The sequence below is a fragment of the Citrus sinensis genome, chromosome 2 (assembly GCF_022201045.2).
Source record: "Citrus sinensis cultivar Valencia sweet orange chromosome 2, DVS_A1.0, whole genome shotgun sequence".
In the NCBI taxonomy this organism is placed as follows: domain Eukaryota; kingdom Viridiplantae; phylum Streptophyta; class Magnoliopsida; order Sapindales; family Rutaceae; genus Citrus; species Citrus sinensis.
Window position 1 is genome coordinate 19178704 of NC_068557.1, and position 25433 is coordinate 19204136.

The window sequence follows — 25433 nt, forward strand, 5'->3', positions numbered from 1 at the left end:
CTGCCCTTGCTCGTTTCTTTTTTTTTTTTTTCGGTGTCAGTTGTTTTGCACTCGGTCATCTAACAAGTGCGCACTGATAAATAAAGATCGAGACAATGACATTTACATATACAAATAAGGCAGGGGCAGATCTATATAGAGACCAGCATGGGCCATGGGCCCTGTAAAGAAAAAAATTAATAGTTTAATACCTAATATTTTATAGGCTTGTACAGTGTCGTTTATTTACAAAATTAAAAAAGAAGAAGTTTGTAGAAGAAGAAGAGTCAAAGTCTTGAAAGAAGAAGAAGATACAAATACAAGTTTATCGTTAATAAGGAAGTTGAAATATATGGGTAACGCTTGATTGGCTGACGAATCACGAGACAACTTATCAATTCAAGGTAAATCTTGATCTTGAACAATGATTTTGTTAATATTAGTTTGTATTTGTCTTGCTTCTTGATTTTTGAACTTGAATAATGAACAATGATTTTCCAATTTTCTATTGTTATTTCTAGCAAATAATTAAGAGTAGCCAACTGATTTTTCAGTCCCAATGTCCATTGTGGAATACTAGAATGCTTCTAGTTATTATTCTTCATTCTTGCTTCTTCAAGAAAAGATATTTTGGCTTTATTTTTTTTTATAATGTTCTGTTCTTGTACTTTTGCATAACTGCAGTTTTGCGTCTTCAATTATATTCATATTATGTATTTTTTTAAGATAAGTAAAATTGTATTAAAATGATCAAATTGGCCAATGATACACTGTAAGCCGAATGGAATTCAAAGGCAAATTAGAAATTAAAAAATGTCTACTTAATTTTTTAAATAATAATTCTTTGCCATTGCATTGTAAATAGTCATGTAACCTTTATTTATAAAAAATATTTTTTTTTCTTCAGATTATGGCTAAGCCACAAAAGACTCTAGATGCATTCTTTAAGAGAAAAATTGTATCAGAAAGTCCAATGTCTTTGAGTCCATGTCAAATTAATGTTGAACGTTCAACCTTTGCCAAGAGCAGCGTCCTCCTAAATCTCCAAGAATTAAATCAAGAAAAGATGATAAGTTGAACTCTTTACAACGTGATCCCGGATTGCGTCAACAAATATGAGATTATCTTGTGAATGAGCGGGACGAAATACGTCGAGCTTATATTAAAGCGGGACCATATCAGATTGTTCTTTCAAAATATCTAGCATCCGAGCCAGAAGATCATCCTCAGAGATTTCAGTCTTCTTGGTATGTAAAATTTTCATCATGGCTAGAGTATTCTCCTTATAAGGATGCTGCATTTTGTTTACCATGTTTTCTTTTTGTAATGTCAAATGGACGTTGTTGAGTGTTAGAAAATGTATATTTATAAAGGAGAAAATCATCATTTTACACTTCAAGTTTTACTAACACCCTTACTTTTATGTATTTAAACTTCTTGTGATTTAATTATGTGTGCTTTATTTTAATTAAGTATTTTATGTATTTTAGGGACATCATGGTCATTTCACAATGAACGAGAAATCAGACGGTAAAACAGACATCACTTTTGAACTCAGGACAGTCAAAAACCTTATGAGGAGCATAAAAGGAAAAATGTAACTGTTCACATGTACGGTATTGTCTATGTTACTCTTCACGACATTGTTTACATAGACAGATCGATGACGTGACATTGACCGATGATGTGGCATTGACTGATGAGATGTCACGATTCTATTGGACTAAAATTCTTATGTACTGTTGATCGATGACGTGACAGCATATCAATGGACCAAAAATCGCGCGTACGATACATGCATATACACAGGATTATTTTCAACCAAACCGCGTCACTGTTCAAACCGGTTGACTGTTCAAACCGCGTGGTCAAACCGTGTCATTGTTCAAACCGCGTGGTCAAACCGCATACTGTTGACTGATGACGTGGCGCAATCCTGAGCGTCCAAACTGTTTTTAATCCGATGGCCATGATTTACTCAATGTATCTATAAAAAGGGGGCCTCTCCCCCCTAATTTGGCAGCTCTAAATTCATTTTTGGGCTCCATTTTTTGTAATTCCTTCTCCGTCTTGTATTTTCTACGTATTTTAATAAATTTCCATTTTGCCCCTAGTTCAATTATGAGTAGCTAATTTTCTTTCAAACTTGGGTTGAAGGTGAAGTCTCAACATATGTCATGGGCTTTATTTGGTAAATTTACTTTTTCTTTCCCTCTAATTATTGTGGATGTTTTGACTTTTCATCGACAAATAATAATAATCTTGTCTAGATACCGCCCTGGTTTCACCAGCTCCCTAGTACAATGTTATTATTATTTAGTACGATAAGCCTTTAGCACCATATTAATTAGAGTGTGGTTCATGAGGTGTGGATTCCTCTCTCATGATTTAATTGATACTAATAAGGAATATTTAGCCTATGGTGCATGTTGATACAGATCTAGATACTCAAGTGCTTCATTTCAATAGACTTATCTTCAATTTATTCTCACCATTTTAATTTAAGTTTTAGAATATTCCAAATTATTTCCACCACAAATCCAATTACCCAATTCAAAAATTAACTCTACACATAATTAACATCTACCTCCTCGTGGGATCGACACTCGTTACCATTAATCTATTCTACAATAGATTCGTGCACTTGCGAGTTCAATAAAATTTGCACAATAATTTTTTGGTGTCATTGCCGGGGAGGTAAGTTATTTTAATTAGTAGAATTGATTTTTGTAAATAATTTCTTTTAATTATTTTCTTGTAATTTTTTTCTTTATTTAAAAAAAATGAAAAAAAAAAGTGAATCTGCATTTAGAGGTTAGTATTTCTTTTCTTTTTCTCTTCTTTAAAATTTTATAATTTAATTTTCAAGTTATTTTTCTTTGTAATTTTTGTTTATCTTATTAATTTATTTTTAGTTAATTCATTTCACGTATTTGTTTTAGTGTTTTTATAAAAAGGTTTTAATAGTGTGATAAGGTTAGTATCGTAATTTCTCCTTCTTCTTTATTTTTATTTGTTTTGTTCCCATTTATTTATGTTCTTTACATGCATGGTCGAAGGTCATTATTACCTAATCTTGAGTCTATAGATCTTGAACTAGAAAAAATATTGCGCACACACAAACACGTTAAAAATAAAAGTGAAATGGATTTGCAACAGCAACAAGCACCGCATGAGAGGCCATTTAAGGACTATTTTAGTCCCTTAGCTAATTTGAGCATATCATACATAAGATACCCAAATGTAGCTGCTAGGAGTTTTGAGTTAAAACCTAGTGTGCTAAATTGTCTCCCAACATTCTGTGACCTAGAAAATGAGGATCCATATAATCATTTGAATGATTTTCATGTTGTTTGCCAAACATTTAAATATAAAATTTTTTCAGACGATGATGTTAAACTCAGATTATTCCTATTTTTTTTAAAAGATAAAGCTCGTTCATGATTTAATACATTGCCTGCCAATAGCATCACATCATGGGAACAAATGGTAACAAAAATTTTGAATAAATTTTCTCATTTCATAAAACCAATGCTATTCGCAGGGAAATTTCAGAGTTTACCCAGAGAGAAGACGAGCAGTTTTTCGAAACATGGAAGCGATTCAATGGGCTACTCTTGAAGTGTCCACATCATGGGTATGAGAAATGGCATCAATGCAAATACTTTTTGGAGGGATTATTGCCGAATGTGCAAAAATGACTAATGACAACAAGTGAAGGAGAGCTAATGTCAAAAAGTGCATAAGAGATTTAGGAATTCTTCCAGCGACAAGCGGATAATTCCCAACAACAGAGTCGGTCACTCAGGAATACTAAAAGAATTAAAGGAGTAAATGAGGTTCACATTGGCGAGTCAACTTCGGGAATCAAAGAAGTCAAGGAGATGGTTGAAGGTCTCTCTCATAAATAGCATCGTTAACGACTACTAAATCAACATAACCACATGACCATGATTCATACTCAGATCAAGCCAATGCCATAGGTGTAATGAGAAAACCATCAAATTACAACCCATACTCCAACACATATAACCCTGGATGAAAAGACCACCATAATTTTTCATGGTCTCAAGGATTCCAACAGAATGGACCAGCAGCTCCAACTCCACTAATGCAACTAATTCCTCAAGTTCCTCAAGCCTCTCAGCCACCATTTAGATCATACAATCAGAACCAGAACTACTCTCAACCCAAACCATGGGAGGATTCATTCCAGAATCTCAAGAATCTTACTCACTCCACGATTGAGCAACAAAACCGCACCATTGATGAAATACGAAATGAGATGAGAGCATGCTTCAACTCACAAGCCCAATCAGCTTCAAGCATCGAGAAGATGGTGGGACATCTTGCTTCTTCAGTTCAGATCTGGGCAATGACTGTTGAGAAAGGCAAGTTTCCAAGTCAACTAGTGCCTAATCCTAAAAGAGTGCATGAAGTAAGTACCAGTTCACCACAACAGCATGGAGAGGTCAAAGCAATCATGACTTTGCGAAAAGAAAAAGAAGTCGACAACAAAGTGGAGATGCCGGTGACAAAAGAAAATCAAATTGTACCTGTGAATATTGAGGACTCACCATCGGAAGAGAAAGAAGAAATCAATCCACGAGAATATGTTCCTAAAGCTCCATTTCCTCAGAGGTTAGCTAAAGGAAAGAAGAGAAAATCCACATGTGAGATTCTTGAAATCTTCAAACAGGTAAGTGTTAACATCTCTTTACTTGATGCTATAAAACAAGTTTCATCTTATGCTAAGTTTCTTAAAAACCTTTGTACTAAAAAGAGAAACATTCACGTTCAAAAGAAGACATTTTTAACAGAAAACGTTAGTTCTATACTTCAACACAAAATTCCTTTAAAATGCAAAGATCTATGCTTCCTTATTATCTCATGTAGTAAGGGGAATCACACAATTGAGAATATTTTATTGGATTTATGAGCTAGTGTAAATCTGTTACCTTACTCAGTTTTCGTGAAACTTAGACTGGGAGAATTACACCCAATGGTGTTATAACTTACAGATCGGTCCACGAAAATACCCGTGGTATTGTGGAGGACGTGCTTATCCAGGTAGACAAGTTTTATTTTCCTGTTGATTTCATTGTAATTGATACTCAACCAATACATAATTCAAGGAAGCACATCCACATTATTCTAGGTCGACCTTTCTTGGCTCACATTCAATGCAAACTGGAAATATGCAGTTGTCCTTTGGCAACATGACTATGGAGCTAAACATTTTCAGCATTGTTAAACAACTTCACAATGCAGATGATGAAATTGTTGATGTGGATTTAATAGAAGTATTAGTTGATAATACTTTTCTTTCAAACCTTAGTGATGACCCTTTACAAACATGCTTAAATCACTTTGGTTTGGATTTTGATATTGACATATCAGTCGATGAGATCAACGCCCTACTTGACTCAGCACCATCCATGGACACTAATAAATGGAGGTCAAGAGTTGAACAACTAGCACCATCAGAGAAAAAACTAATCCCATCATCAGAATCACCACCGAAACTCGAGCTCAAACCATTACCCAACACATTGGAATATGCATTTTTGGGAGAAGAAATTACTCTACTGATAATCATCTTATCATCCCTAAACGACGAACAAAAAGGTAAGTTGGATATTTTAAAAGAGCACAAATGAGCATTAGGATTGACCATAGTGGACATAAAAGGTTATAAACCCAGTAGACTACATGCATTACATTCACCGTGATGAAAATTCTAAACCTACTAGGGAAATGCAACGTCGGTTAAATCCTAACATGAAAGAAGTTGTTAGAACTGAAGTTCTTAAGCTATTAGATGCATGTATCATTTACCTCATTTCTGATAGTTCATGGGTCAGTCCTGTACAAGTTGTCCCTAAAAAGTCAGGAGTCACAGTAGTTACCAATGCTGATAATGAACTAATACCAACTAGAGCAACTACAAGATGGCGTGTATGCATTGATTATAGAAATTTGAATTCTGTCACACGTAAAGACCATTTTCATTTACCATTTATCGATCAAATGCTTAATAGATTAGCAGACCATGAATTTTATTGCTTTCTAGATGGCTACTTAGGATACAATCAAATCCTCATAGCACCAAAAGATCAAGAGAATGCCACTTTCACTTGCCATTTTGACACTTTTGCATATATGAGAATGTCATTTGGATTATGTAATGCACCTACTATATTTCAACGATGTATGTTGAGCATTTTTTCTGATATGGTTGAACGATTCCTTAAAGTCTTTATGGATGACTTTTCTGTCTTTGGTGATTCATTTGATCAATGTTTAGATCATCTAACATTAGTTCTGGAGAGATGTATCAAGAAGAACTTAGTCTTAAATTGGGAGAAGTGTCATTTTATGGTAAAACAAGGTATTGTTCTCGGTCACATCATTTCGAGCAAAGGTATTGTGGTTGACAAAGCCAAGGTGGATCTCATTTCTAATCTTTCTCCACCCAAAACAGTCAGAGAAATAAGATCTTTCATTGGGCATATTGGTTTTTATAGACGTTTCATTAAAGATTTTAACAAAATTTCTAGACCCTTATGCAATCTACTTGCTAAGGATATACATTTTATCTTCAATAATTCATGTCTTGTGGCTTTTGAAAAATTAAAGCAATTGTTGACATCATCACCCATCATTCAGCTCATGTGTGATGCATCTGATTATGCAGTAGGAGCAGTTTTAGGACAAAGAGTTAATTGAATTCCCCATGTTATTTACTATACTAATATGACATTGAATTATGCACAGTTGAACTATTCAACTACTAAAAAAGAAATGTTAGCAGTAGTGTTTCCATTGAAAAAATTTCGATCTTATCTCATTGGTTGTAAAATAATTGTGTTCACCGATCATGCTGCTCTTAAATATCTTCTCACAAAGAAAGATGCAAAAGCTAGACTAATTCGTTGGGTGTTACTTTTGCAGGAATTCGACTTGGAATTCAAAGATAAAAAAAAGCATAGAAAATGTTGTGGCAGACCATCTTTCTCATTTCCATTTTGACATAATTACAGAGCCATTAACATTGAATGAGTCATTTCCAGATAAAAAATTAATGAGTGTGGAAGTATTACCTTGATATATTGATATAGTTAATTATCTTGTTACATGTCAACTTCCAGAGCATTGGACCAAGCAAGACAAGGCCAAATTTTTTTGCGGAAATAAAGAATTTTTTTTGGGATGACCCCTAATTGTTCAAGTATTGTGCAGATCAAATTGTTAGACGATGTGTCCCAGAAAGAGAAATTCATAATATTCTTTCATTCTGCCATGAACAAGCTTGTGGAGGTCATTTCAGTACTAAGAAAAAAGCAACTAAAGTTTTACAATGTGGTTTCTATTGGCCAACTATATTTCGAGACGCTTACACCTTCTGTTTTTCATGTGATAGGTGTCAACGAATAGGGAGCATTACACGAAGGAATATGATGCCACTAAATCCAATTTTAATGGTTGAGATTTTTTATGTATGGGGCATCGACTTCATGGGACCCTTTTCTTTTTCTTTTGGCCATCAATACAAATTGGTTGCTGTTGACTATGTATCGAAATGGGTAGAAGCAATTCCATGTAGAACCAATGATCACAAGGTGGTGATAGGATTTTTGAAAAGGAACATTGTTTCACGCTTTGGATTCCCTCGAGCGATAATCAGTGATGGTGGTACCCATTTTTGTAACAAAACATTCAAAACTCTTTTGACAAAGTATTCAATCACTCACAAAGTGGCAACCCCATATCATCCACAAACCAGTGGCCAAGTTGAGATCTCTAATCGAGAAATAAAGCACATATTAGAAAAGACAGTGAGGCTAGACAAAAAAGATTGGTCATTAAGACTTGATGATGCATTATGGGCGTATAGAACGGCTTTCAAGACTCCAATTGGGATGTCACCCTACATGCTAGTATATGAAAAAGCTTGCCACCTACCTCTGGAACTTGAGTATCGTGCATATTGGGCCATCAAGAAATTAAACTTTGACATACAGTAAGCTAGGTCAGAAAGAAGATTACAACAGGCAGAACTTAAAGAAATTCGCAATGATGCATACAAAAATGCCAAAATTTACAAGCAGCAAATAAAAGTCTTCTATGACAAGCAAATTATGAGAAAATCTTTCACTCTAGGTCAGAAAATACTTTTATTCAATTCTCGCTTGCACCTATTCTCAAGTAAGTTACGCTCTCGTTGGTCTGGCCCCTTTATTGTTCATATTGTTTTTCCACATTGGGCAATTAAAATTAAGGACCTAAAGAACGGTGTCACGTTTAAAGTTAATGGTCAAAGATTAAAGTCATATCTAGAGTATCAACCACGTGGAGAAGACACCGAAATAAATTTCTTTCTTTCTTTTTATTATTCTTTTGCTAATTGAAATTATTTTTGCATAAGTATGTTTGTTTAACCATTAAGTTTTTCTCTTATCATTGTTAATCATGAGTGCCATAGCCAAACAGTTCCTCCTGGACATTCTTAAACCACTTCAACGTGTAAAATCTCATCTCAAAAGGCAGATTCAATTTTGTAAAACACATCATATTTGGGTTCTGCAACCACCAAAGTTAGTATTCTTTGTTGAGAATTTAGAAAGCCAACTCAGAGACATTGAGAGAAGTGTTTACAACATCCAGTTGGAGCTTGAGGTAAATTCAATAAGAGGACGATTGTAATTTTCTTTATGTGTTTTAGTTTATTTTTCTTTGTTTGTGTGCTTTAGTTTGTTACCCCGGTGAAGTGGCAGATAACGGTACTTCGTGATAATCAAGTCGGTTACTTCAGTTTCCTATAATAATTGATATTCTGAGGGGAAGGTATGGACAGAAACGAGATTCTAGCGAAGCTTTACAATCGATTCCCTTCACTTCCTCAGAATGCCCTCCTTACAATCTATAAAGCCCGGTTCGAACGCATGCGATTGCTTATGAGGAATAACATACCTGCTGACATCCGTTGGTTAATCGAGGCTAAAGTACGATTGGCAGGTGAGTTACCTCCAAAATTTATTGCATACATGCCTGGTTGTGGTAAAAGAAATTATGCAAGAAAACGAAGAGCTCGAAGGATTTCTGTTGCTTGTCATAAGTGTGCCAGAATTAGTTGTGATAAAAAACTATGTTCTTTAGGAATTGTGTCTGATAACCAGGAAGATAAGATTCAATTCATTAGGGATGACTTGAATAAGGAGTCATTGGATGATATCCTTTTGTCTCTTGAAACGCATCCCAGTGGATATGTGTAAGGAGCGATTCTCCAGTTACATCGATTATTCCAGAAAGAGCATGCACGATATAGTCTCGGGAATCTGACTATAAACGACCATGTTTGCCAATTTATAAGAAAACGGGATTGGAAGCCTATCCTCGAACCATAGAGGGCGTTCAAGCCGTTTCTGGATGAAAAACCAAAGGAAAATGTGAGCCACAGTCGCAACTACCTATAAATATCATTTTACTTCACTGTTATTTTATTTCACTGTTATTTTATCATTTGCATTATTGTCTTTAATAATTTTATTTTATCATTGTTTCTTTTTCTTTTTACTATTCCCTTTTTGACTCGCGAGTCATGTGCTTTACGTGTTATTTGACACTAACATGTTACCTCATACACAGTTGTGACCCACTGTCACCAAGATTCTTAAATATGACTTTTTGTTAAGCACTCACAAATTATTTTTTAGAAGTATCCCAATGACAGCTACTCCTAATAAACAATTCAAGAACATTTGTGTGCTTTCTGGATTTAACTATGTCAAACATAAAGAGTTCGTTGAAGCAGCCATAGATCTTGGTCGAAGGATAGCAGAGAGAAAACTACACTTGGTGTATGGAGGAGGTAACCGAGGGTTATCAAAATTGGTCTCAGAAGCTGCTTTTGTCAAAGGAAGTCAAGTGTTAGGCATCATCCCAAGAGCCCTAAAACCTTTGGGCAGTTTGTCTGACTCACCGACTGGAAAAGAGTTAGTCGTCTCAAGTATGCAAGAAAGAATAACTGAAATGCTTAATCATGTTGATACTTTTATTTTTCTTCCAGGAGATCTTGCAACACTAGAGGCACTTATCACACTAGCATCTTGGGCCCATCTGCACATTCATCAGAAACCCATCGGTTTGTTAAATGTCAATAACTTTTATGATGGCTTCATTACATTTCTTAACCATGAAATAAAAAATTATTTCATTCCTTCCACGGCTAAAAAGATTTTTTTTTGTGCTTATACTGCTAATGAGTTACTTGATCTGTTACAAGTTTATAAACCAGAGCTAGACTCAAGGACCCTTGTATTGGAGTCTCCAAATAATGATGGTAACAGTAGCCGCAGTAAGAAGTACAAATTAGATTTAACTCTCCGCTTGTAAATATTTTCTTCTGTGTTGCATCACCCAGGTGATGTCTTTTAAACTCTACTTTTTTCCTTTAAAACATTGAGGACAATGTTTCATTCTGTTTGGGGGGAGGGAATAGTTGACAATTGTGGAATGCTTCAATCTTGGTTAAGTTTTTACTAATTTTTTGTAGTAGAAACTAATTGTTGCTAACTTTGTGTTGAAGATGGTTGAATATGGAGTGTAGTTGCTCTAGAAACGCATCTTCTTCGTTAAAAAAAAAAATTATTTTGGATTTGAATTTTGTTTTTGCTTTATTTGCTAGGGACTATAAATAAGCTGGTTGGGGGGTGTGTTGAGTGTTAGAAAATGTATATTTATAAAGGAAAAAATGGTCATTTTACACTTCAAATTTTACTAACACCCTTACTTTTATGTATTTAAACTTCTTGTGATTTAATTATGTGTGTTTTATTTTAATTAAGTATTTTATGTATTTTAGGGGCATCATGGTCATTTCACAATGAACGAGAAATCAGACGGCAAAACGGACATCAGTTTTGAACTTAGGACAGTTGAAAACCTTAGGAGGAGCATAAAAGGAAAAATGTTATTGTTCACATGTACGGTACTATTCACATGTACCGTATTATCTATGTTATTGTTCACTACATTGTTTACATAGACGGATCGATGATGTGGCATTGACCGATGATGTGGCATTGACTGATGAGGTGTCACGATTCTATTGGACTAAAATTCTTATGTACTGTTGATCGATGACGTGGCAGCATATCAGTGGACCAAAAATCGCGTGTACGGTACATGCATATACACATGATTATTTTCAACCAAACCGCGTCACTGTTCAAACCGGTTGACTGTTCAAACTGCGTGCTCAAACCGTGTCACTGTTCAAACCGCGTACTGTTGACTGATGACGTGGCACAATCCTAAGCGTCCAAACTGTTTTTAATCCGATAGCCATGATTTACTCAATGTATCTATAAAAATGGGGTCTCCCCCTCTAATTTGGCAGCTCTGAATCCATTTTTGGGCTCCATTTTTTGAAATTCCTTCATCATCTTGTATTTTCTACGTATTTTAATAAATTCTCATTTTGCCCCTAGTTCAATTATGAGTAGCTAATTTTCTTTCAAGCTTGGGTTGAAGGTGAAGTCTCAACATGTGTCATGGGCTTTATTTGGTAAATTTACTTTCTCTTCCCCTCTAATTATTGTGGATGTTTTGACTTTTCGTTGACAAATAATAATAATCTTGTCTAGATACCGCCATGGTTTCACCGGCTCCCTAGTACAAGGTTATTATTATTTGGCACGATAAGCCCTTAGCACCATATTGATTAGAGTGTGGTTCGTGAGGTGTGAATTCCCCCCTCATGATTTAATTAGCACTAATAAGGAATATTTAGCCTATAGTGCATGTTGATACGAATCTAGATACCCAAGTGCTTCATTTCAATAGATTTATCTTCAATTTATTCTCGCCATTTTAATTTAAGTTTTAGAATATTCCAAATTATTTCCACCACAAATCCAATTACCCAATTCAAAAATTAACTCTACACGTAATTAAAATCTACCTCCTCGTGGAATCGACACTCGTCACCATTAATCTATTCTACAATAGATTCGTGCGCTTGCGAGTTCAATAAAATTTGCACAACAGACGTCCTGCATCAACTACATTTACAGTGCATGGATTTAGAAATTGGAAAAAATTTAATGATGGGAAAAAGTGTGCATTCTTGGTTCACATGGGGGAATCACATAATGCTGCTGAAAAAAGTTGTGCAAATCTAATGAATCCATCTTGTCATATTGATAAACGAATGAATGCACAACTAGAGAAGAAAAAAAGATGAATATGTTAAGGCTTAAGACTACATTAGATGCTATCTGATGGCTTACATTTCAATCATTGGCTTTTCAAGGACATGATGAGGGTGTAAATTCTAGGAATCGGGGAAATTTCATTAAATAGGTAAAACTTTTAGCAACATATAATGATGATATTACTAAAGTTGTATTAGAAAATGTTCCAAAACATGCCAAGTATTCTGCAGGGTTAATATAAAAAGAAATTTTGCATATTCTTGCTAACAAAGTGAGGGAGAAAATTTGCGAAGAAATTGGAGATTCAAAGTATTGTATTCTTGTGGATGAAACTAAAGATGAGTCTAAAAAGGAGCAAATGGCACTTGTGTGGCATTTTGTTGATAATGATGGTTTCATAAGAGAAAGGTTTTTTGATATTTTGCATGTAAAGGATACCACTTCAATGGCTTTAAAAAAAGAGTTATCTTCCATACTCTGTCGATATGCACTTGATGTTCAAAACATGCGTGGACAAGGGTATGCTAGTGCTAGCAACATGTGTGGTGAATGGAATGGGTTGCAAGCATTATTTCTTGGTGAGTGCCCATATGCTTATTATATACATTGTATGGCGCATAGATTACAATTAGCATTAATTGCTGCTTCTAGAGAGGTGATTCATGTGCATCAGTTTTTTTCAAAACTGACTTTTGTTGTGAACTTCTTTAGTGCATCTAGCAAGCGTAATAGTGAACTACAATCAGTTCAAATACATGAAATCGCTAATATGATTGCTATTGATGAACTTGAGACTGGTAAAGGAGCAAACCAGATTGGAACTTTACAAAAAGCAGGTGATACTCACTGGGGTTCTCATTTTCATTCTGTTTGCAGTTTAATAAAGATGTTTAAGGCAACTTGTGAAGTTCTTCAAAGCATTGTCAAGAGAGGATCTAATTATTCTCAATGAGGTGATGCTGATTCAACTTATAATATTATTACATCTTTTGATTTTGTGTTTATCTTGCATTTAGTGAAGGAGATTCTAGGAATTACAGATATTCTTTGTCAAGCTTTACAGCATACGTCTCAAGATATTTTAAATGTTATGCACCATGTGTCAACAACAAGAGCTCTTATTCAAAAAATGAGAGAAGATAGTTGGGATTCTTTTCTTGAAACTACAAAATCATTTTGTGAAAGTATGAAATTGATGTACCTGATATGAGTGGTCTTTACATAATGGATCGTGGTCGTTCTTGTCATCAAAAGGACTAAATTACAACTAAGCATCATTATCGGATTGATTTATTTACTGCTACAATTGACTGTCAGTTCGAGTAGCTAAATTGTAGATTCAGTGAGAAAACAATGGAATTGATTACTCTTAGCTTAGCTTTAGACCCAAAGGATGGTTTTAGATCATTTAATATTGATGATATTTGCAAACTTACAGAAAAGAGAGAATTGTTTTGAAATATCAGTTGCAGCATTATGAGTTAGATGTGCCTCATCATCCAATTTTTCAAAGTATGTCTAAATTATCTGAAATATGTCGAGGACTGGTGGAAAAAAGAAAATCACATTGTTATCATTTAATTGATAGATTAATTCGTCTTATATTGACACTTCCAGTTTCCACAGCAATTACAGAAAGTAGGGGTGGGCAAAATCGGGTTCGGGTCGGGTTCGGGTCAACCCGATCGGGTTTCGGGTTGTTCGGGTTAGACAAGGAACAATCCGAACATAACCCGAATTAATGACCCGACCCGAACCGACCCGAACTATATTCGGGTCGGTTCGGGTCGGGTCATTAATTCGGGTTATGTTCGGGTTGGATCGGGTTGGATTTAAAATGGGTAGAATTGAGTTCGGGTCAATTTGGGTTAGTTCGGGTCAATTCGGGTCAGTTCGGGTCAATTCGGGTCAATTCGGGTCGGTTGAAATAGGGTTAGTTCGGGTCAGTTCGGGTCAATTCGGGTCAATTCGGGTCAGTTCGGGTCAGTTCGGGTCGGTTGAAATCAGGTCAATTCGGGTCAGTACGTTTTTTTTTTTTTTTTAAGAACCCGATCGGGTATTCGGATCGGGTCGGGTTTGACCCGAACCGATCACAACCCGATCGGGTTTGTAAATTTCAAACCGATCGGGTTTCGATCCCGACCCGATCCGACCCGAACCCGAAATTTATCGGGTCAGGTCGGGTCGGATCGGGTCGGGTCGGGTAAAATGCCCACCCCTAACAGAAAGAGCATTTTCTGCTATGAAGATTGTTAAAACAAGCCTTCGTAACAAGATGGGAGATGGATTTCTAGCAAACTATTTGGTTGTTCACATCGAAAAAGAAATTGTAGAAATCTTTGGTACAAAATCTATTGTATTTGATTTTTGTTTCATGAAAGAACGCAAAGCTCAAGTTTAGGAGATTTTATAATTTTGTTTGTTCACTTGCCTGTATGTTTTGAAACAAAATGTGAACTTTGATTAAAGTACTTTATTTTCTATTATATTAATAATTGCTTATTTACATTAAAAATTTTATTGATTTTTTTTTAAAAAAAATTCTTTGGCCTCTCAGCCAAGAATGGCTTGTTCCGCCCCTGAAATAAGGGGGATATATTTTATATGTATACACGCATTAGGTGATCCATAGATAACACATTAGAATGTTGAGGGATTTCTCATCACAATTTTGTTAGAAACGTGGGTGTGTGTGTGTGTATGTAAAAAGAAAAGTAAGAGTTTAAGATTAAATTTTATATTAAATTTAAAAAGAAAAAAAAATTATTATTAGTTTATTATCTTGACAAACTAGAAGTCAAAGTTAAACGCAGGAACAATGGACATCGTAGAACTAAATTATTCTGCTTGTTCACATTAACTGGATTGATTATTACTCTTACATAACTAAGCCACCTGCAAGACATGAACTGTATATATTCCAACAAAAGATCATAATGTGAACTAGTGGCTCGGTTTCTCGAAGCATAATCGATCGGCTGCAAGTTGTGAATGTACACTTGAAAATCATGGTGGTTTTTGCATTTTGAATCTATATAAATAAGCCTGCATCATATTGTAATACATAAAACCTCTTTATAATCATATTGACCAACTAATTTTATTACTTCAAGTAGGTTATAACTTAATAGTGATATAAATACAAAAAATATTGTTTGGACTTGGTTATTTCTAGTGCAATCAATAGCGAGATAAAATTAATTAATGGCGCATTTCAAATCCAATGTGTAAATATCAATAAAAGAGATAAATATAATTTCAAAAAACTAGTACAAATATTTATCATCTATATAGTGTTGGGAATTTTCTAAAAGCATCTTATTAAAAGTCTTAAGAATAAAATTATTCCCCAAACAATACTAGAAAAATATTTTCTTCTATCTTAAACTTGTAATGTAATATAGCATTTTTTTTTATAATACACGAATAATTATTACTATGTAGAGGCAAGTTTCTTAGTAAGGGATCAAGAAAAGTTATAGCCTACTATAATATCAAAGTTATTCTTATTTATAACTGGTCCAAATTGGAACCATATTTTTTTATAACTATATGAAGGCTATTTCTATATAGAATATCATTGTGGAGAAATTTTGTTGTAATAATCATAAAATATTTATTGTATTCTAGAACTCCAATCAGTTTCTAAGTTGAAGTGTTATAACTTTTAATCTTATGTTGTTTTGGAATATAGTCACTGATTATAACCTATAAATTAGCTGAAATTCTCTTGATCTTTTACTATATGTACATTGTTGGTCATGTATCGTCAAGATTAAATGTTTACACTTTACAGAATGCTTCACCAAGACCAAGAACTACTTTCTGCTGACGACCCTTGATCAGATGATGCATTCTTCTTTCAACAATTTGGTTTGATTTTTTTTTCTTCTTCTTTCTGATTTAAAACTAGATTTGGGTCGGGATATTTTCATTAATTAGTGGATCAAGAGATTTAAAAGTTGGAACATTAGATCACGTCTCTAAATTAATGTGTGTGATTAGAATTATTTCCTAATGTGTCTCACTGAAAGTAACAAGATCTTTTGTGTTTCTTTAGCTCTACCTCAACAACATGGTATATTGATGTCGATCTACTAGTGAAGAATTGGGATAAGATACGCAACTTTTCTTTGAATTTTCTTGCTTTGTTCTTGGAGTTGGAAGCTCCTCTAATTATATATTTAAAGAAAAAATACAAGAAACTATGTCTAATTTCTATCGTGCCAATTGACCCATTATTTAAGTCTCTGTAATTTTGTCTGTCTGACTGTCTATATTTGACTCACGGACAGCTACATTTATAAATGGGTAATTTTTAAAAACCTCCCCTGAGGTTTGGGCTTGTTGCAAGTAGATGGCGAGAATTGATTTATTTGTAAAAAACCCCCTACCGTCAGTTAAGTTTAACATTGACCGTTAGTTGACCGTGCAAAGACAATATTACCCTTAACAATAGTTTATAAACGAAAATAACTATAAAAAAAACCAAAATTATTAGTTATTTTACACTTTTAAAATTATTAATATTTTCTTAAAGTTCTTATAAAAAATTAAAATTAAAAAATTAAAAAATCCTCTTTAAATTATTGATATTTCCTTAAAATTCCTACAAGAAAAATAAAATTAAAAATTTAAAAATGAAATAGTCATAATCTTTACCTATGATATTGTAAATTTTTAGAATTGACAAGGATAAAATTGTCAAAAAATAGGGTTTGTGCTTTTTGCACCAATAATTTTGGTTTTTTTTTAGTTATTTTTGTTTACAAACTATTGTTAAGGGTAATATTGTCTTTACACGGTCAACTAACGGTCAATGTTAAACTTAACTGACGGTAGGGGGTTTTTTACAAATAAATCAATTCTCGCCATCTACTTGCAACAAGCCCAAACCTCAGGGGAGGTTTTTAAAAATTACCCATTTATAAATTGTTAAATCTTCTAGATTTTATTGAAGAGATGAGAGGACCATATTCGATTCGATTAGCATAAAACATGATCGCGTATATCAAAAGAGGCGTGGGGAACAATAACCCATTAAAGAAACCACTAAGATTGTTTTTATTCCTGAACAAAAAGAAACCTTTGATTGAAATCGCAAGGCGATTACTATCTACCAGAGCTTTGCTCTGAAAAAGAATTTTCTTTTAACCTGCACCACACAGTTCGTACTTCGTAATCTATTATTGAAGGACACGACTCGCTGGCTACGCAGGCTCAGGCGTTATTAGTTATTACACGGATTTCGAAAATCAATGAAAAATAAAATTAGAGTGGAAACTCGTTTACTCTTTGCTTGCAGATAGATTTTCTCCTTATTATCTTATCATCACATACATCGGAGTCCTCGAGTTTTGGTAAAATCACAAACATTTTTTTTTAATGAATTTTTCATACAATACATCATAAATTACAATAACATTGATTAAGACGTTCGAATTTAAAATACTAAAGGGTCTTGTTCACTCGAACATCATTTATGTTATGATAAAATATCATCTTATTTATATGTATTGAGATATTTATTATTTTTTTAACATTTAAAATTTATAAGAATACAAACTTAAAAGTACTAATTTTCATAAATTTAAATTTTTTTTAAATACTGGTTACACATCAAATTACTATATTGTATAAATATTTACAACTGTTTTCACAATAGTACACTGATATTTACAATCAGATATATCTAATTGGGACTTATATATGATTACATTAAATTTTATAAAATACATATCCAGATAAATTACCCTTACAGACGAGGAATGTCACTACTTCACTTGCATTTCGCAAGAAAAAAAAAGTTATAAATATTTTAGCTTCAACAATACTTTTGTGGTAACAAAAAGCAACTAAATGCTTATTATCATAGATTCAGTTTGAAAATTAAATTCAAACATTTAATTTTATTTAGAATTCAATTAATTTAATTCTATTTAAATTTCAGAATAAAAAACAACTACCATCTTAGTCAAACATAGAATAATTAATGTACGGTAGCTCTGAAAAACAGCTGTAGTGCAGCTAAATTCTGTGTAATAACTGAAAAAGGAAAGGCATATTCCGTGGGCATCATCAGCTCACCACTTGATCCACATCCACTTGTGTTGACTTTTTACCTTATTCTTTTTTCTTTTTTCTTTTTTCTTTTTTCTTTTTTGGGGGTAAAGAACGTTTTCTGTGAAAAATCCACCACTCGTTAGGCATCGTGCAATGTACTCCGTACTCAAAATAGAATGCTTTCTGAGAAACCACGCACCCCAATTCCTGTGGCCATCATGCCACAGCGTCGTGCTAGGACATTAGGGCCAGTAGGCATCTATTCAGCTATTAAAGCCACTACTAAACGGCTCAACGGTGCAAACTTTATGAGCTTAGATGAGTAGCTCACTAGCTGGACCTGGCCACAATTTCCATTAATTAAGGAAATTCATTCCCGATTTCAGCGCTCTCATCACCCACTTCTACTTGCTACGATAAAAGCATAGGTCAAGGAAGAGTAATGGTTCCCATAACTTGAAAGTTATGTATTCATGACAAGCAAAATTATAATTGCGTCATTAAATTGCTTTCTCTTGTTGTATTAGTTGTTCCAGCTAGCACCTTCCTGTATCTAATTATTCACTCTAACTAAATACAAGCCAAAATATTTCGTTGTGTGATACGCAAGTATGTTAAAGTCCATGTACTGATTCCTGGAAATGTGGATGACCAGGTACATTTGCGCATGTATGCGTGTTTGTGCAAACAAAGAATGATGAGCTAGGCTGCCCACTTATCCCCATAATTAATTCCGTTTCGTTTCTTTTGAAACAATCCGTTATCCGATTGTACCATTTAAAATAGAAAATAATGATAAGTTTCTGAAGCAACTAGGAGACAAAAGGGTTGTTTATCAATTAATTACTCACTGAGTATATCACAATTCGCACAAACTTGTTGCCATAAGCTGGATTTTGCAACAAAAACAAGAAGCAACTTCGAAGCTTCGACTACAGCCAGGCATGTCGCCAACAAAATAGTAGGTGATGATTTGGGTCAAAGTTTCAAACTATAAATCAACATACACCATTCACGAAGAAAAATAACTTTAAAACAACATTATGGATTAAATGGAATGTATAGGACAACGAGTACATTCTGTATGAACGAAATTACGAAAGACAAGCCCTTGTATGTTATGTTTGAGGCCACAATTTTGATTTTTTGACTCCTGAGCATATGTTTCAGGAGACAAGCCCTTCTACTTAAGTCGCATGCTTTGGATCGAATGTGTAATTTCTTTACAACTTGGTCGCTTTTGGGCATGGGGTCTAGCTGTAAAGAGCGTGAAACAACTCATTTTGCTATGAAAAAGAGTCCAAAAAGGCATGCGACTCACTATGCGAGTCGAGACAGCCGCCTCGACTCAATTTCTAAATCCATATCAAGTACAATACTTTCGCTCTTATCAACTTCCGAACTTACTTATCTATATAATCCCCCCAATGTATATGAAAAATAATGTATCACTCACAAGTCACACTTACATAAAAAAACAAAAAAAAAAACAATCTTTGTACTAAGCAGATTAATTAATATGGCTGCCGAGCTAAAATCAGAAACCCAAATTGAGATTATCATCGAGCCAACAAAATCACAATCACAATCACATTGTGAAATCCCGCCGATTATCATCAAACGATCAATATCAATCTCGTTAACACAAATCTTAACCAGTTTCCATGCAGGCTACTTTAGAATAAGCCTCTCCTTATGCAGCCAGGCCTTGCTATGGAAATTACTCGGAGAGCGGCCAGCGCAGGATGCACACCCCTTTCGCCGGCTGCTTTCTTTGCTACCCTCCGCGGCCTTTTCTTTGCTTTGGTCGGTAGCCTTGTTCACATTAACCTTACTCTCTCTTGTTTACATTCTAAGATGTTTGTTTCACTTTAAAATGGTGCAAGATGAGTTCTTGCACCACGTGGGAGTTAACTACTTGTTTGCTCCTTGGATTTCATGGCTTCTCTTGCTTCAGTCATCACCTTTTATATCTCCAAAGTCCATGTACTACTTGGTACTTTGGTGGATTTTTGTGGTTCCCATATTGGTCCTTGATGTTAAAATCTACGGCCAGTGGTTTACAAAAGGGAAAAGATTTGTATCCGTGGTGGCGAATCCGACGAGTCAGATATCGGTGATCGGGAACTTGGTGGCGGCGAAGGCGGCGGCGCAGATGGGGTGGGGAGAGACTGCTGTGTGCATGTTTTCTTTGGGCATGGCTCACTATCTTGTGCTGTTTGTTACACTTTATCAAAGATTAGCAGGGAGCAGTAACCTGCCGGCGATGCTAAGGCCGGTTTTTTTCTTGTTCATTGCAGCACCAAGCATGGCTAGCTTAGCATGGGATGCCATAGTAGGGACTTTTGACAACGTAGCCAAAATGCTCTTTTTTCTTTCGCTGTTCCTCTTCCTGTCACTGGTACGTAGAAAGAAGAAGAATTAAAATTGATTAAGTAATTAAATTGATGATGACGTCTTAATGGGACCGGTTCAAGTCGTTTTCTCATAAGAAAAGTGAGACATAATCCTCCAACCAGTGACGTCGAAGTGATTTCACACTTGATGTAATAGCTTCAGTTAGAATTAGGATCTTGTTCTGATCTGAACTTATGGGCGAGTTTGGAACGATGTTTTAAACGCGTGTATTTTTTTATTAAACAGGTTTCGAGGCCAGCACTTTTTAGAAAATCAATGAAGAAGTTCAGCGTAACATGGTGGGCATACTCTTTCCCTATAACAGTCTTGGCGCTGGCATCGGCCGAGTACGCGCAGGAGGTGAAAAGCGGCAACGCGCAAGCGATGATGCTTGTCTTATCGGCACTCTCAGTTTTGGTATCGCTTGCTTTAATGGTGTTCACTGCAATCAATACCAACATGTTTGTGCCGGACAGCCTTCGTGTTTCAAGTTCTGAAAGCAGTAGTCCGCCAAGTGATTCTAGTAACACGTTATCTCCTGCCTCTAGCTCGTAGCGCATACCAACTCTGCTGAGGCAGAAGTTTGTGCCGTAAACTCCCCCATCTTCTCAAGAAGGAAATAGATCCGTCTGACAACTTTTTGTTGGTGTGCTAATGATATAGATAAGGCCATGACCATCTTGAAACTGTTTTAAGATAAAGCATAAATCATACACATACACATAAAGTCATAAATAGTAAAAATACGTTATAATTTTAATCGTGTGGTTACGAAAAAATATTATATCTTATAGCGGTTCCAACATAACCGAACCCGATAGATAGTTAAACATACATATCCCCAGCCAAATTAAGCAGTACATTGGCGATGGGACTTCAATTTTTATTTATTTATATATTCTTCATATACATGTTCTGTTACAGTTCCTTGCCACAACTAAGAATAAACTTTGGCATCTTCCGGAGAAAAATTCTGACTAGACGTTCATTCAATCAAGTATTTGTGAATTGAGATACCTTCAGTAACTACAAAAAGAGTTCAGGGAAATCGAACTTCCGATCAGTTATATGATAAAAAGATACATGTAGATGTAGCACATTACATCGAGCTAGGAAGCCCAGCTGAAAAGAATAATTAGTTTACCAACCATTTTTGAAGCCCATAGGCGGCAATTCTGACGCTAGTGTGTATACTTTGAATACAATTAGATCAAACCGATTATTCAATCGCTCCCCAAAGCAGAAATTTTTGGTCCCATTTTTGCTCTAATCTGTATATATGTCACCGAAAGTGAAAGGGGGCGTGGGAACTGGGAAGGAAAGGTGAAGGTTTTTCTTTGGCACAAAAATTCCTGGTCTCTGCCAGTGTGGTCAATAATAGGACTAACTAAATAGATTGAACTGCCTACAAATCGTTGCTTTCCACAGAACAGAATCTCGAGGATAGGAAGCAAAAGTAAATGGCAAATGTGTTTATTTGGAGTAAAGGAACTTACAATGTCAGAAAGGAAATAATAGCGAATCTAACCATAAAATGGTCAATAACTGGTCCGGTCAAAGTTACAAAATGGAAACATTAAGTGATGGTTAATTTAGAATTTCCACATCAAAAAGAAAAATTCCTCACCGGTAAGCTTGATCAAGAACACCGAGCTGGAGAGCCTTTTGTACATTACAACCATCCACGGATAATAATCGTGTATGCCTTAGCTTGTATGACCAGAAATATTAACCGAAAGATAAGGATTCACTCACATAATTTCAGTACCCACTGGATCAACAGAGAAATGGACAGGAAGTTGTGTCCTGATGATTGGCTGGAATTTATTGCTCCACATCTGGGATTTCAAATCAAAGACAGTTCAGACTTTTTTTTTATCAGCCTATTACTACATAAAAATTTCATATTTCCAAATGATACTTAGTTCTCTTGTAGGAATTACAGGACAGAGAATTTTCACTGACAATTTAGAAATTTGTACTAGCAACCGGCGGGAGCAGGGAATTGTTTAGACAGTTAGCATTGCACCAAGTTTAAATCTTTAATGTAAATATGCCAGTTTAATCAGTCATACACATCTTACTTCTTTGTAATCTGAGCTGCCCACAAACATCTCAAAGGCCTCAACTGCAGAAGATACCAGTAATTAGCCATCAACAGAATGCATCAAGCAGTAAAGAACTAAAGATACTAAAAATAAGAAAGAAAATTTACCTGACCGAAGTCGTATCACTACAGCATGTGTGTATATCTCACTGCTGAGATTAAAATTTGAACCTGACAATCATATATGAGTGGGAATTGATATAAATTACCATTTACAATCTTACAGAAATAAGTTTATTATTCTGCCACATGATGAAGAAAAGTGAACTTGATTTGAGCAGTAAGCATCAATTCTAAATGCCTAAAATCCTGTAATTTTCCAGTGGAAACAAAAGCACAGAACAAGGATCACCAATTAGCATGCTAAATCTGTGATATGAAAAATAAAAAGAAAAAAAAATGCATTTTCATTTGATTTTCACCTTGTGTAGATTGGACAATCAAAGATGGAAATTCAGCTGTCAGCCTTTTAAGAGATTCCAATGCATCTTCTGCAGGTCCACCAAATGCACTCTGAATAAATGAAATTAGAAGGACAAACTCTACACCAAAGTTGAAATCCTGTAACCAAATGAGGTTCATCTTATTTCAGAACTTTCTGGCTACCATACCAACAGGCAAAATGAGTGGTTATAGTTCCCATTTGAAACACCTAATAGAATTTCCATATTCAAATCGGAAGCACTTACTCATGAATCATGAGGTACTTTAAACTTATATTCAGTGAACAAATAAGTAAAGTAACTAAAAATTTTTTATTAAAATTCCATAAAGTCCAGGTATGTAGTTTGTTACCTCTCCTTTACGAAATATAGGAAGTATATCGTCTTCAACTTCTGTTTCATAATCCACATTCATTAACCCCTGTAAATACGCAGCACATGATTAGAATCACAAGTTATGAGTAATTTTAGTACAAAATGAAGGAAATGCAAATTAAGGGCTATTTGAGTATTGGTGTTTACATGTCAGGGCATACATGGCAGTAGGGCATCACGTGCTCCTTGAGAACTTTTGAGTAAAAAGGATTCTCGTAGAACTTCACAAGTTGTTCCTTTCTTTGAAATCGCATGAAAACACCATGGGTATAGTTCTCTACATTTTCATTAGAGATGCGTCCTACATGAGTAAATCAAAACATATATGTCATACAAGGTAATTTAGAAAATATATAAACATGCAGGGGCATGGTTTTCTCATAGAATAGATGAATACTTCAATGGTTTAAGCATCTTCTGGAGCTAGATTAAGTTTGCTAGAGCTAGATTAAGTAACCTACATGAATTTTCAGATTCAGAAGAAAATTCCCCTAAAATGTATCAAAATTAAGAAAATTTTCAGATTCATATTTTGAATAGTTAATATCAATGAAATTTACCCAAAGATGTAATGGCCGAAAAACATACAATAAACGTTAGTCCAAAGTCCAAACTATTCAAAATATGTTCTCATCACTCAAAAGCAACATTTGTGTTCTCAAAAACAGAAACTCACCCAAAGATATTGCAACAATACCACCCATTTGATACTGAGAAGTATAAAGATAATCAAGCATGTCATTTTCTTCCTCTTCAGATAAATCTTTCTTCGCTTTGAGCAAACAAATGTGCTCTACTACTTTCCTATAATAAAAGATAACAGACAATTATAAGCAAAAATCAATCCTTTGCTCAAACATTAAAAAGAAAATATCAGAGGCAATCATTTGCAATAAAGTTGTTATACAATTTGGTGTTTCAATACAGTAGGCACAATTAAAAAGAAAATGAAAATCTTTACTGATTTTTCAAACTTTAAATTGGTAATTGGTATCCTTTGCTAAAGAAATATATAATCAAATATGCCCTAATTTGAAAGAAAAATAACCTTTTTTTCTCCGAATTATAACTGGAACTCTGCTCCTTAGAAGCTAAGACAGTTGTCCCAACAGTCCTCTCACGTGATAAACGCATGCTCATAGCTTCATTCCATCGTGAAACTATCAACAAACAACAAAAATTAATAAAAACAAGAAAAATCACACAGAGCAAATAAACCCAATTCATTAAATTCGCGTCATCAGCAAATATAACAAACTTTTACAAAATAATAAGAAATTTCAACTCACCGTTTAAAGAAACAGAGGGAGAAAGAAAGCCAGGGTTTGGGCGGTGACATTTTAAGAAAGAATTGGGAAATGGGTTTACGGTAAGGGATTGAGCGATCATCTTTTGTGAAGATTTTTACAAGTTGTTTTTCCTTTTTTCTCTTCTTTTTGTGGTTGCCCAGTCTTCATCTTGATCATTAAAGAGGGTTTCAAGAATGGGTGGACGTGGAAAATAACGATTTTTTTAGCTTGGCGCCTTATTATTTGAAAAATATTGTAAACTCTTTTATTTTTAGACATGGTGGAGGTATTTTCCCTTTCCGTTTTATAATTACCATTAAAGTTGACAAAATTTGGCATGATTTTTATACCTGATAGAAACACGACATGAATAAATGAGTTTAAATCATAAAAATTAAAACAATTATTAGATGAAATTAGTTTGGGTCAACACGATTTCTTTTCAAGTCGGGTCAAATTTTAATTTCTTGATCCATTTACTATATTAGTGACATGATTATTAAATAATTACAATATATTTAATTTATATTTGTAGAATCTAAATTACAATTATGTTTTCAAA

At 34.6% G+C, this 25433-nt stretch overlaps 2 protein-coding genes and 1 long non-coding RNA gene across 6 annotated transcripts; 2 read left to right on the forward strand and 1 right to left on the reverse strand.

The window, feature by feature from the left end:
- Positions 1–13835: 13835 nt before the first annotated feature.
- On the forward strand, positions 13836–14278 carry LOC127900417 (uncharacterized). The gene is made up of 2 exons (XR_008052520.1): positions 13836–14114; positions 14205–14278. It is a non-coding gene; the product is annotated as an uncharacterized LOC127900417 (long non-coding RNA).
- A 5396-nt stretch (positions 14279–19674) lies between these two features.
- On the forward strand, positions 19675–21637 carry LOC102629061 (S-type anion channel SLAH1-like). The gene is made up of 2 exons (XM_006469602.4): positions 19675–20661; positions 20904–21637. The coding sequence occupies exons 1-2, from the start codon at positions 19780–19782 to the stop codon at positions 21210–21212; spliced, it is 1191 nt and encodes a 396-aa protein (XP_006469665.1). The 5' UTR covers positions 19675–19779; the 3' UTR covers positions 21213–21637.
- Positions 21638–22114: 477 nt separating this feature from the next.
- LOC102629349 (uncharacterized) lies at positions 22115–25103 on the reverse strand. 4 transcript variants are annotated; one of them, XM_052435429.1, is made up of 9 exons: positions 24872–25103; positions 24631–24742; positions 24259–24386; positions 23744–23859; positions 23560–23628; positions 23187–23325; positions 22873–22935; positions 22733–22785; positions 22115–22495 (listed from the first exon to the last, which is right to left on the reverse strand). In XM_052435429.1, the coding sequence occupies exons 1-9, from the start codon at positions 24969–24971 to the stop codon at positions 22409–22411; spliced, it is 867 nt and encodes a 288-aa protein (XP_052291389.1). In that variant the 5' UTR covers positions 24972–25103; the 3' UTR covers positions 22115–22408. The 4 variants fall into 4 exon arrangements, with proteins under 4 accessions (XP_052291389.1, XP_024951162.1, XP_015383017.1 ...); XM_025095394.2 differs by having other exon boundaries at positions 23187–23277; positions 23744–23883; positions 24872–25101; XM_015527531.3 differs by having other exon boundaries at positions 23744–23883; positions 24872–25099.
- Positions 25104–25433: the final 330 nt, after the last annotated feature.

What these genes read in the sequence shown, in the direction of transcription:
- LOC102629061 (XM_006469602.4), top strand. Translation starts at nt 19,780, where the DNA reads ATGGCTGCCGAGCTAAAATCAGAAACCCAAATTGAGATTATCATCGAG. An exon ending in TGTTCCTCTTCCTGTCACTG is followed by an intron (nt 20,662 to 20,903) that starts GTACGTAGAAAG and finishes TTTATTAAACAG; the next exon opens with GTTTCGAGGCCAGCACTTTT.
- LOC102629349 (XM_015527531.3), bottom strand. Translation starts at nt 24,971, where the DNA reads ATGATCGCTCAATCCCTTACCGTAAACCCATTTCCCAATTCTTTCTTA. An exon ending in ACGTGATGCCCTACTGCCAT is followed by an intron (nt 23,629 to 23,743) that starts GTATGCCCTGAC and finishes GCGTATTTACAG; the next exon opens with GGGTTAATGAATGTGGATTA. An exon ending in GATTGTCCAATCTACACAAG is followed by an intron (nt 22,936 to 23,186) that starts GTGAAAATCAAA and finishes TATGATTGTCAG; the next exon opens with GTTCAAATTTTAATCTCAGC.